This window comes from Myotis yumanensis, unplaced genomic scaffold, assembly GCF_028538775.1.
Source record: "Myotis yumanensis isolate MYYU_CA2020_CCGP unplaced genomic scaffold, mMyoYum1.0.hap1 SCAF_5, whole genome shotgun sequence".
Lineage (NCBI taxonomy): Eukaryota > Metazoa > Chordata > Mammalia > Chiroptera > Vespertilionidae > Myotis > Myotis yumanensis.
The window spans coordinates 98,393,696-98,404,079 of NW_027223756.1; the positions used below are offsets into that span (position 1 = coordinate 98,393,696).

Here is a 10,384-nt window from a genome sequence, read left to right on the forward strand (position 1 = left end):
TTTACCAACTTAACAAATTTGCTCTTACCTCCAGGCCTTTGCTGGAGCTGTTTGCTCTGTCTGTCTCCCAAATTCCCACTACACTTGAGTTCCTATTCATCTTCCAAGACCCACCCCAAAAAGCCCTCCTACAAGGGTGGGGGCGGGGCAGAGTCTTACCCCTGCAGAACCTCTCTCGTCCCACCTGGCCCCTGGGTCCCTCCCTCTGGCCCAGTCACCATACCGGATTGAGTGTGGCTGCCTCCTCCCTCAGACTGGGAACTTGGAGACAAATCCTCCCCACATCCTCCTAGAGCATCCTAATAAATGCCTCCATCCTTGTTCCCACCACAGGTCTGGACCGAAACGGGGTACCCCCCTCTGCCAGAGGAGGCCCTCTGCCCCTGGAGATCACATCTGGAGGAGGCTCTCAGCGGCCTCCCCGAGGCCCTCCACCCTCAGGCCAGAGGGCCAGCAGGCGCCCCCGGGCACGGCCCCCCTCCGAGCACAACACAGAATTCCTCAATGTGCCTGACGAGGGTGTGGCCGGGTAGGTGTGGTGGGGGGGCAGCCCCGAGAGGTAGGTAGGCAGGGGAGTATCTAGGGCTGTGATGGACACCCCTGTGCCCACAGCATGCAGAGGAAGCGCAGCATTGGGCAGCGACCGGTGCCTGGTGTGGGCCGACCCAAGCCCCAGCCACGGACACATGGCCCGCGGTGCCGGGCACTGTATCAGTATGTGGGCCAAGACGTGGATGAGCTGAGCTTCAACGTGAATGAGGTTATTGAGATCCTCATGGAAGGTATGTGTGCTGGGACAGAGGTGGGAGGGGTGGGAACCTGACCCAGCCAGGCAACCCCCATTACTGCATATCGTCCAATGGGAGAACAGAGGGGCCGGCTAGCTCCCAGGCCCAGCTAGAGTTACCCTCCTCTGAGCCAGTGGCTGCATAAGCTAGAGGCGTTGGGTGGAGATCACCTCCTAAGCCACCTGGGAGCTTGGTCTCACTGCATCACATGTAGTACCCCAGCCTCATTTTTGTTACGGATCAAACATAGGGCTAGCAGAACCTCAGAGACCCCTTGTGAGTAGGAAATGGGCCATCCAGACAGGCCACCTCCTAACTTACTAGTAAGCCCCTGGGCTGCCCCCCAGAGGAGCCTGGGACTCAACAGCACCCTCTGTAAGTGGGTGGGGAAGCCCCATTGAGGTCATTCTTGGGTCCAGCATAGAGACTATGGGGAGGGGCCTGTGGGAAGAGTACAAGTGAATGTTCTAGAAAATGATGAAATGTGAGCCAGTGACAAGGAAAAATCATGTATGTGTCCCTCCCTTCCTTCCTTCCATCACTCACTTTTCAGCCTCTGCCTTATGCCAGGCCAGTGGAAATGAGTAAGATAGACTGAGCCAGCATAAAGGTTTCCTCTGGGGTGGGGTGGGTGGTGCCTCATACTTTCTTCTATCCCACAGATTCCTCAGGCTGGTGGAAAGGCCGGCTGCATGGCCAGGAGGGCCTCTTCCCTGGAAACTATGTGGAGAAGATCTGAGTGGGAGGCCCAGGACTCTGTCCTTCTGCCTGCCAGGGAGCCAGGCCCTGCTGGCAGGAGGTCTCCTTTCTCTTAGCTGCATTAGCCAGAAGGTCCAGTCCTGTGGCCTCCAGCCCAGCCCAGGCTCTGGGTGGGTCTGAGGGTCATCACTGCAGCCACCTCTGGGCCCTGGCCTCCCGTGTCACACCCGTTTCCTAGTGTGTCACATAGGGCTAACAGCAGAGCCTACCTCCCAGCTGCCTTGTGAGTATGAAATGAGTTGTATCCTAGCATATTGTTTGCGGGTAGTTTTTATCGAGCGCTAACAGGTGGCGTGGGCCCCGCGCTCTACTACCAGTCAACATAAAATGTATAAGTAAAACGTATAAATATGTTTCCCGCATACAATGTGCTAGCAGCAAAGCATGGGGAAAAGTGGAGAGGCCTTCACAAGTGTGACCTCCCTCCTTCTCCACTGAGGCAATAAATGTTTGCCGGATAGAAGTATGAACAGACTGAGCGCCAAACTTCTTAGAAACCTGTGACATATGCCCTAACCGGTTTGGCTCAGTGGATAGGGTCCCAGGTTCGATTCCAATCAAGGGCATGTACCTTGGTTGCGGGCACATACCCAGTAGGGTGTGCAGGAGGCAGCTGATCTATGTTTCTCTCTCATCGATGTTTCTAACTCTCTATCCCTCTCCCTTCCTCTCTGTAAAAAATCAATAAAATATATTTTTAAAAAAAGAAAAGAAACCTGTGACATAGGAGCAGCAATGCACCATTTTACAGGTGGAAACATGAAGGCTCAGAGGTTGAGTCACCTGCCCAAGATTCCACAGAACCAAACCTTAAAAAGTTTGAGCTTGTCTACTTGCCAGCTGCCAGAAGTTGTATCCCAGCTTTCCTTCAAAAAATGGTCTGGTTGGTTCTGTCAGATCTGAATCTGCAGTCCCCAAACCCATCTAGGACTAGACTGGACCCTGAGGAAGGAAAGAGGCTCCACAGTCCACCCTGGGCCACCCCTGGTCCCCACCCCCCACCCCATGTTTGTGCCTTCTTAGCCCTCATTTACCCGTGGTCTGGAAGGTTCTGACATTCCAGGGTCCTGACTTAATGCACTTATGGTCACAGGTGAAGGGGTCATCTGGCAACTGGTCTCCCCAGCTGTCTGCAAACCCATGCTGAAATCTGAGCCGTTGAGACCTTACAGGCACAGCTGGAACCAGCTGGGAGTTCTGCCATGGTCTCAGCCTAAGGAGCCTGGCTTTCTAGATGGACACCTTTTCTGTGCTCAGCCCCTCAAAGAGCAGCCAGTCTGGGAGACTGGTGGGGTCAGGACTTAGCCAGAGAAGGGACAGGGGATGACTGGCCAGTTGAGCCTTTTGCAGGATCTGCACCTACCTGGGGAAGCTGAGTGTAGCTGGGGGGCGGAGGGGGGGGGGGATCCCAAGGTTGCAACTGGGTCTCAAAAGCCCTTTTTTTCTTTTAAAACATATTTTACTGATTTTTTTTATAGAGAGGAAGGGAAGGGGATAGAGAGTTAGAAACATCGATCAGCTGCCTCCTGCACACCCCCTCCATGCCCTTGACCGGAATCGAACCTGGGACCTTTCAGTCCACAGGCCAACACTCTGTCCACTGAGCCAAACCGGTTAGGGCTCAAAAGCCCTTTTATTAGTCCATTGTTATACAAAAGCTTCCAGCCAGTCCCTTGAATGTCCCTGGTTCCTTCCATCTCTGATTTTCTCACTCTGCCCAACCACTATGTGTACATCTCTTGCTGCAAGACTTACATGTGAGGACAGACAGAGGGGAGGACAACCCACATGAGCCACCAACTTGATCAGCTGGGCATTTCCTGGTGGAAGAAATCAGGGCTTCCTTTCCCTTCTCTGCCCTCACACTCACCCTGTGGCCCCACTACCATCGTGGCAGGCACCACATATGTAGGAAGTAGGGTCTTCTGGATAGGATAAGTGAATGAGGTTTGGGTGTGGAGCTGAGTATGGAAAAGGGAGTGGATTTAACGTATTGTAATAGCTTCTCACATCTAGGTTACAGTATCTGCAAACCTGTCAGTTTGACCTCACCCACACAGCCCACATCCTATTGACTCTTTTTTTATACATAAAACTTGTTAAGTTCAGGCCCTCCTTTCCCTTCCTTAGATCCCTGTCCTTTCTGAGGCCTCACCCCACCCTTCCCCATATGCACCAATCTTCCCTGCTCACACACACCTCTCCACCATGCATCAAAATGACCTGTTTAAGTTTTTAACTGTATTAAAGATAATCAAAAGATAAGTTTTTAAATTCAAACTGCACAAAGGTGTGAAAAATCTGTCTCTCCCTCAGAAATCCCCGTTCCCCTCCCCAATTTTTAATGTCTCCTTCTAAAGGTATTCTCTGTATATAAAAGCACACAGGTGCTGGTGTGGGTCAGTTGATTGGAGAGTCGTCCACTACACTGAAAAGTCTTGGGTTCAATTCCCAGTCCAGGCACATACAGTGGGGCCTTGACTTACGAGTTTAATTCGTTCCGAGACCGAGTTCGTTAAGGAGCTCGTTAACTCAAATTACTCTATCAACTCAATGCAAAAAATCGGCGGAGAGACAGCTGGTATCTCAAAAAACTCGTTAGTTGGGACACTCGTAAGTCAAGGCCCCACTGTACTTAGGTTTTGGGTTCAATCCTCGGCCCCATCATTGGGGTATGTGCGGGAGGCAACCAATCAATGTTTCTCTCTCTCTCCCTTCCCCTCTCTCTAAAAAAATCAGTGAACATGGCCTCGTGTGAGGATGAAAAAAAAAAGCATACAGGTACATCTTATGTACACAGATGGGATTACATTGCACACAGTCTACACTTGCCTTGAACTCAGACACCTCACGAATGGTTAAATAATGTATTAAAGAGCTCTGATATCAAAAACACTTCACTGTCCCCCAATAGCTCAACTTCCAAAGGACAGGCAGGGATTAGATGGTGTACCTCTCCCTGCTGAAAATTCATCAGTGTCTAGAATAGAAACCACAAAGCCCTGCATGACCCTCCCTGCACCAAGTTCACTTTCTGTCTTCCACATCCCGCCTCCATTCTGCTGGAGCGCACTGATGTCGCTGTTCCCTGAAAAAGACAAGTCTGTCCCTCCCCATCTCAGGACATTTATACCTACCCACTTTTTCCAGAGTGCTCTGGCCCCATGACTTTCCACTGGCTCACTCCTTCCTATCAGGCAACAGCTCAGAAGTCGCCTCACAGAAAGGCTTCCCTGACCCATCACGGCCACATCCTTCTGTTTGTTTGTTTTTGGTAGCACTTAATATAACCTAAGATCATTTTCTGCATTTGTTGTTGTCTGTTTTCCCATTTAAAAATGTGAGTGGCTTCTGAGGTCAGGGATGTTTGCCGGCACTGTTCATTTCTGAGTCCCCAGAACCTAGCACACAGTAGGTTGGACAGGTGACTCATTCTATGCTGGTACACTCAGGGCCATCCTCCTGGCAGTTAGCTTGCTTCCCACCCTTAGCTATCCCAACGGACCCACTCCAACTTCAAAACTAAATGCATTGAAAATTTTTACTACTGCCCTGGCCAGGTAGCTCAGTTGGTTGGAGTATGGAACCTATACTTCCAGGTTGAGGGTTCCATCCTAGGGGCACATTCAAGGGTCAACCAATGAATCATGGATTGGTGGAACAACGGGTGGATGTCTCTCTCTCCCTTCCTCTAAAGTCAATCAATACAATTTAAAAAAATGTTTTTATTGATTTGATAGAGAGGAAAGGAGAGGGGGAGAGAGAAATATTGATGCGAGAGAAACATTGTTTGGCTCCTGTAGGCACTGCCACGGGGGATCAATCCTACAACCTGGGCTTGTGCCCTGACCCGGAATCAAACCAGTGACCTTTCTGTGCACGGGACAACGCTCAACCAACTGAGCAACACTGGCCAGGGCAATAAATAAAGTTTTTTTAAAAATGTTGACGACATGCCAAAACCGGTTTGGCTCAGTGGATAGAGCGTCGGCCTGCGGACTGAAAGGTCCCAGGTTCAATTCCGGTCAAGGGCATGTACCTGGGTTGCGGGCACATCCCCAGTGGTGGGTGTGCAGGAGGCAGCTGATCGATGTTTCTCTCTCATCGATGTTTCTGACTCTCTATCTCTCTTCCTTCCTCTCTGTAAAAAATCAATAAAATATATTTTTAAAAAAATGTTGACGACCATTGCCAACTTCCTTCAAAGAGGGTGCCAGTCAACACAACCTCTTCAAACAGGAGCGTTGTCGTAACCGGTTTGGCTCAGTGGATAGAGCGTCAGCCTGTGGACTGAAAGGTCCCAGGTTCGATTCCGGTCAAGGGCATGTACCTTGGTTGCAAGCACTAGGGGATGTGCAGGAGGCAGCTGATGGATGTTTCTCTCTCATCGATGTTTCTCTTTATCCCTCTCCCTTCCTCTCTGTAAAAAAAAAAAAAAAAAAAAGGAGCGTTGTTTATCGCCTTTCCGGAATGGGCTGAAGATACCCATTTTACAGACGAGTACACAGGCCAGGGAAGATTTTAATCCTGGATCTCAGCGCACTGGCTGTTCAGATTGCCCTCAGTTTGCAAACCCGCTGCGGGGGGTGTTCTGTGGTTCAGGAGTCCCCGGACCGCAGGCCCCGCCCCCTCACGGAGCGCCCTGCGCAGGTCCCGCCCGTGCTCTCGCGAGAGCTGGGAGGCGGATAATGGCGTCGAAGTGAGCGCGAGCTCTCGGCCGCCCAGGAAGTCGCCGCAGCCTCAGCCGGAGCCGCAGGAGCTGCGGGGACAAAAGGCCTAGCCGGGCCAAGGATGGTGAGCGCGGCGCCGGGGACACGGGTGCGGCGAGCCAGCGGGGACTGGAGGGGAGCGGTCCTGTCACGCACACACCCTCCGGCCAACCCCGCCCCCACATCCGGACACTCGCCCCGTCACTAGTCATTTGGCTACCACCCCACCCCCGACTTCCGGGCCTGGTTTCGACTGGGCCACCCCCACTGAGCTCGGGCTCCGCCCCCGGTCTTCATGCCACCGGCCCCCAACACTTCCAAGTTCACCTGCACAGCTCCGGTCCGTCCTCAAACAATCCACGTGGCCACTTCCGGCCTCACCAGCATCTTCCTAACTCCACTCTGTTCAGAGCCTCGCCTTCATAGCCTTTGTCCCGCCTACTCCCTCCAGGCCACGTGGGGGGCCTCCCATCTTCCTAAGCTGGGGCAGAGGGGATGCTCTTTTCTATGAGCACTTCCTGACAGCTGTCCACTTCTGCTTTAGGAACACTTCCCGCCTAGCTGCCTGCCTCCCTGGTTGGTAACTCCTTAGGATGGGGCTGACTGGCTCTTGTTTCCGGAGCATTCGCTGCTTCAGGAATGCACCGCGGTCTTTGTGGGGAGGGAAGGTCCCCTGGCTGGCCCCAGCAGACCCTGGGCCCAGAGGGGTCTCCCCGCCTCTTTTTTCCACCAGGAGGAGGAACCCTCCGTGCCCAGCCCGGACATGCTGATCAATGCAGAGCCCGGCTCCAGTGAGACCCAGAAGGAAGTGTCCCCAGGCGTGGCCGCTGCAGCCCCCTCCTTCTCCATGGGGGAGGCGTCAGGGCCTGACCAGACAGCCACACCCCCATTGTGGGATCGCGGAGGGTCTGGAGGGGCCCAGCAGGGCGCCTCCTCAGCCCCAGGCGCGGGCCAGCCTGGCCCTGGATCTAGCCTTGGCCCCACCAGCGCAGTCTCTGGGACCAGTGAGGACCTGCGGCCTCCCAGGCGACGCCCACCGCCAGGTGACCTGTGATAGGGCCTTCTGTGGGGGCACAGGCCCTGGAACGAAGGAAAACAGAGCATTTCCATACTTGGTGATATCACTGAGTGTGTGCCAGGCTGTGGCTGCTGTGAGGAGCCAGGTCCACTCAGCCCTGCCCTCTGGCAGCTCAGTCCAGCGGAAGCGGTAGATGGTAAAGACCCAGTAGGAGACCATAGGGTAACTGTCTGGGCAGAGCCCCGGACAGCATGGGGGAGGGGAGGGATGGGTGACCCTGCTGTGTACATCCTACAGGAAAGCAGATACCCTGCTCCAGCCTTGGCTGCTGCCTCAGTTTCCCAAGCGTTCGTGACTTGGCACAGCATCTGCGTACCCACTGCCCACCCACACAGTCCCTGGAAGGTAGGGTCAGAGTCGGTGGTGGGAGGCAGGCAGAGTTCCCAGGCTGACCCGTGGCCACCCCACTCCACTCCTCTGTCCTCCGCCCCTGCCTTGCCAGGCAAGCTCTTCCGCTGCTCCGCCCTGAACTGCACCGAGACCTTCCCCAGCATGCAGGAGCTGGTGGCACACGGCAAGCTGCACTACAAACCCAATCGCTACTTCAAGTGAGACCCTGACCACCCAGCCTCCTCTGGTCCTTGGTGACTAGGCCCTAGGCAGCTCCTGCTCCTGGTGTGACAGCCAATACCTGGGGTTCAAGCCTTCTACTTCCCAGTCAGGGGGCTGATGGGGGAGGGACTGGGGTCTGAAAATCGGTATGGCCTCGGGCAAGACCTGTCCCAGAGAGACTGGGACCTGGAGAAGGTCCCAGGACCCGGAGGGGTGGGGCTCATGTGGGTGTGGTTCCTCCCAGTCTCTCCTTAAGCTTCTAAAAGGAAAGCTGACCACCTAAGTCTAGGCTGAGACCTCTTCCTTTTCCCAGGGCTCTGACCTGGAGGGGTCCAGAAGGGTCGCGGTCAGCGTAGGGGGCACTGAGGTCCAGTTCCTACCCCGCAGTTGGGTCATCTGTGACTTGGGTCTGGTCCCCCTTCTTGGTGCCCGGGAGACCCAGCCCAGGCCTGTGTTCGTCCCCAGGTGTGAGAACTGCCTCTTGCGCTTCCGCACGCACCGCTCGCTCTTCAAGCATCTGCATGTTTGCGCTGAGCATGCGCAGAGCCCAGCCCCACCGCCAGCCCCTGCCCTCGACAAGGAGCCCTCTGCGCTCGAGCGCCCCACGGAATCTGACTCTGCGTCGGCGACGGGCTGGCAGCACCCGCTGCCGGAGCCCTACACGGCCCCCGCCCCTGCCCCCAGCGGGCCCTTTCTGCCCTACTTGAACCCTGCGTCCTTTGGCCTAAACCCCACGCGCCTGCGCCCCTTCATGGCTGCCGCTCCTGGGCTGCCGGCCTCCAGCGCCGCGGTCTGGAAAAAGAGCCAAGGTGAGTGCCGTGGCAGGGCCGGCAGAGGGTGGGCTGAGTTTGCTCCGATTTCTGACCTTGACCCGCCTATTTTACCGCAGGTGCCGGTGGCAGTCCTCGAAGATCCCAGGGCGGCTCGGACGCGCCCTCAGGTGCGTGCAGGTGACCACCAGGGCGGGATGGAGGGGGTTTCTGTCCTGCGTCCTGCCAGGCCCAGGAGCTGCTAGGAGGCAGCAGTGCCAGCCCTGAAATACAGGATTTTGCCTTAAAAATTACTGGCCCACGCGCCTTCCTCTGCACCGGCGTTACCATGTAAAGCTCGCGCTCTGCGGGGCTTCCGGGGATGGGAATGGGGGACACAGAGAAGTCAAGTTCAGTGCCCCCAGTTTCAGGGGGGCACACACCCAGGGAAGGTGGATCAGGCAGGACAGCCCCTCAGTACTCGCGAGCTGATGGGAATGGATAAATGTCCGAAGCGCCCTCGCCCGTGACCACCGTCCTTGGTGATGGACCAGACCTCTGGGCTGGGGCCGGGACTGACAGGGTCCCGCCTGCCCGCAGGGCACATTTTGTGGGAGCACACGCGTGGTCGCTACTCGTGCATGCAGTGCACCTTCTCCACAGCCTCGCGGCCCGCCATGACCCTTCACCTGGAGGACCACCGCTCCATTGCCCCCGGGCAGCCACACCCCGATTGCCCGGTGGGTAAGGTCCTGGAGCACCAGGGTGGGGAGGATGGAGGCCCCAGAGGCGAGGGGCGGGGCTGAGGCTCAGCCACCTCCTCTGCCCCACCCAGACCTGGCCCTGCTTGCACCCAAGGTGTTGCTCGCTGCTGCTGCTGCTGCTATCAAAGGGGAAGTGTACAGTTTTCTTGCTGCTCTGAATGCCGCATAGAGTGGGTCATGAGATGGGGGTAGTTTTGTAATTTTAGTGGGGCCTGAAATGGATTGGGAGAGGAAATAATAAAAGGCGCGATGAACTGGCCTATGCTGTCTGGGTCCCTCAGCAGCCTGTCTAGCAGTCTTGGGCACCACCCCGCCCCCCACCCCCCATCTTGAGAAGGGCAGGCCTCCTCTTACCCACGACCCACTTATATCCCACCTTCCCTGTTACCTCAACACGGACCAGCCTCCTGCTCAGTACTGCCACTGCCTGCTGTCCAATCACTTCCAGAAACCAGATGGGATGGAAATTTACAGATTATTGATTGATTGATTGATTGATTGACTGTCTTGGGAGTCAGTGGGGAGGACAGGCAGGGAGGCTGGTCCTGAGAAAGTGCTGAGTTGGCCCAGGTAGAGCCCTCTAGGTCCTTAGGCCAATGATAACTCACAGGGAGGTGACAGGATAGAGCCCCAGAGCTGGGCATTCTGTTGCAGGCTAGGACTCAGGCCTCTTCTTTGTCCTGGATTTTTCCCCTGCCCCAGCCCTAAGGAAAACAGTGGGTCAAGGTCAGCCCTGGAGAGCCTGGGTTCCCTTCCCTCCTTATCCCTCCCCATCCTGGTCCTGTCTTCCCTTCCTTCATGGGAAGTCAGGCCTGGGCCAGGGTTGGAATTTTGGTGCCACACTGCTGTCTCAGCCCTGCTGTCACTGAGATCTGTGGGCCAAGCTTCCTGGTATGGAAGTCCCAGGTGTTATTGGCAGCCACCACTCTGGTGGGTTCTACTACCTTCCAGCCCCATGGTACTCCTAGCCCAGGCCTCTGCCCTC

The 10,384-nt window shown here is 55.6% G+C and overlaps 2 protein-coding genes across 5 annotated transcripts in view; both read left to right on the plus strand.

Moving 5' to 3' along the window:
- The window catches only part of MYO1F (myosin IF), a 35,526-nt gene extending 32,586 nt beyond the window's left edge, over positions 1-2,940 (plus strand). The window contains exons 26-28 of the mRNA XM_070416641.1: positions 334-529; positions 613-782; positions 1,451-2,940. Coding sequence (XP_070272742.1) covers positions 334-529; positions 613-782; positions 1,451-1,527 — 443 coding nt within the window. The 3' untranslated portion in view covers positions 1,528-2,940. The remainder of the gene's footprint in view (positions 1-333; positions 530-612; positions 783-1,450) is intronic.
- Positions 2,941-6,234: 3,294 nt separating this feature from the next.
- On the plus strand, positions 6,235-10,170 carry ZNF414 (zinc finger protein 414). 4 transcript variants are annotated; one of them, XM_070416658.1, is made up of 7 exons: positions 6,235-6,341; positions 6,990-7,299; positions 7,572-7,679; positions 7,777-7,882; positions 8,352-8,695; positions 8,776-8,826; positions 9,236-10,168. In XM_070416658.1, exons 1-7 carry the CDS (start codon positions 6,339-6,341, stop codon positions 9,439-9,441), a joined length of 1,128 nt encoding a protein of 375 aa, XP_070272759.1. In that variant the 5' UTR covers positions 6,235-6,338; the 3' UTR covers positions 9,442-10,168. The 4 variants fall into 4 exon arrangements, with proteins under 4 accessions (XP_070272759.1, XP_070272758.1, XP_070272761.1 ...); XM_070416657.1 differs by having other exon boundaries at positions 7,572-7,882; positions 9,236-10,170; XM_070416660.1 differs by having other exon boundaries at positions 7,572-7,882; positions 9,299-10,170.
- Positions 10,171-10,384: the final 214 nt, after the last annotated feature.

Coding starts and splice junctions, on each gene's coding strand:
- ZNF414 (XM_070416657.1), top strand. CDS start 7,030: ATGCAGAGCCCGGCTCCAGTGAGACCCAGAAGGAAGTGTCCCCAGGCG. Junction 7,300..7,571: donor CAGGCGACGCCCACCGCCAG/GTGACCTGTGAT, acceptor TACATCCTACAG/GAAAGCAGATACCCTGCTCC. Junction 7,883..8,351: donor AAACCCAATCGCTACTTCAA/GTGAGACCCTGA, acceptor GTTCGTCCCCAG/GTGTGAGAACTGCCTCTTGC.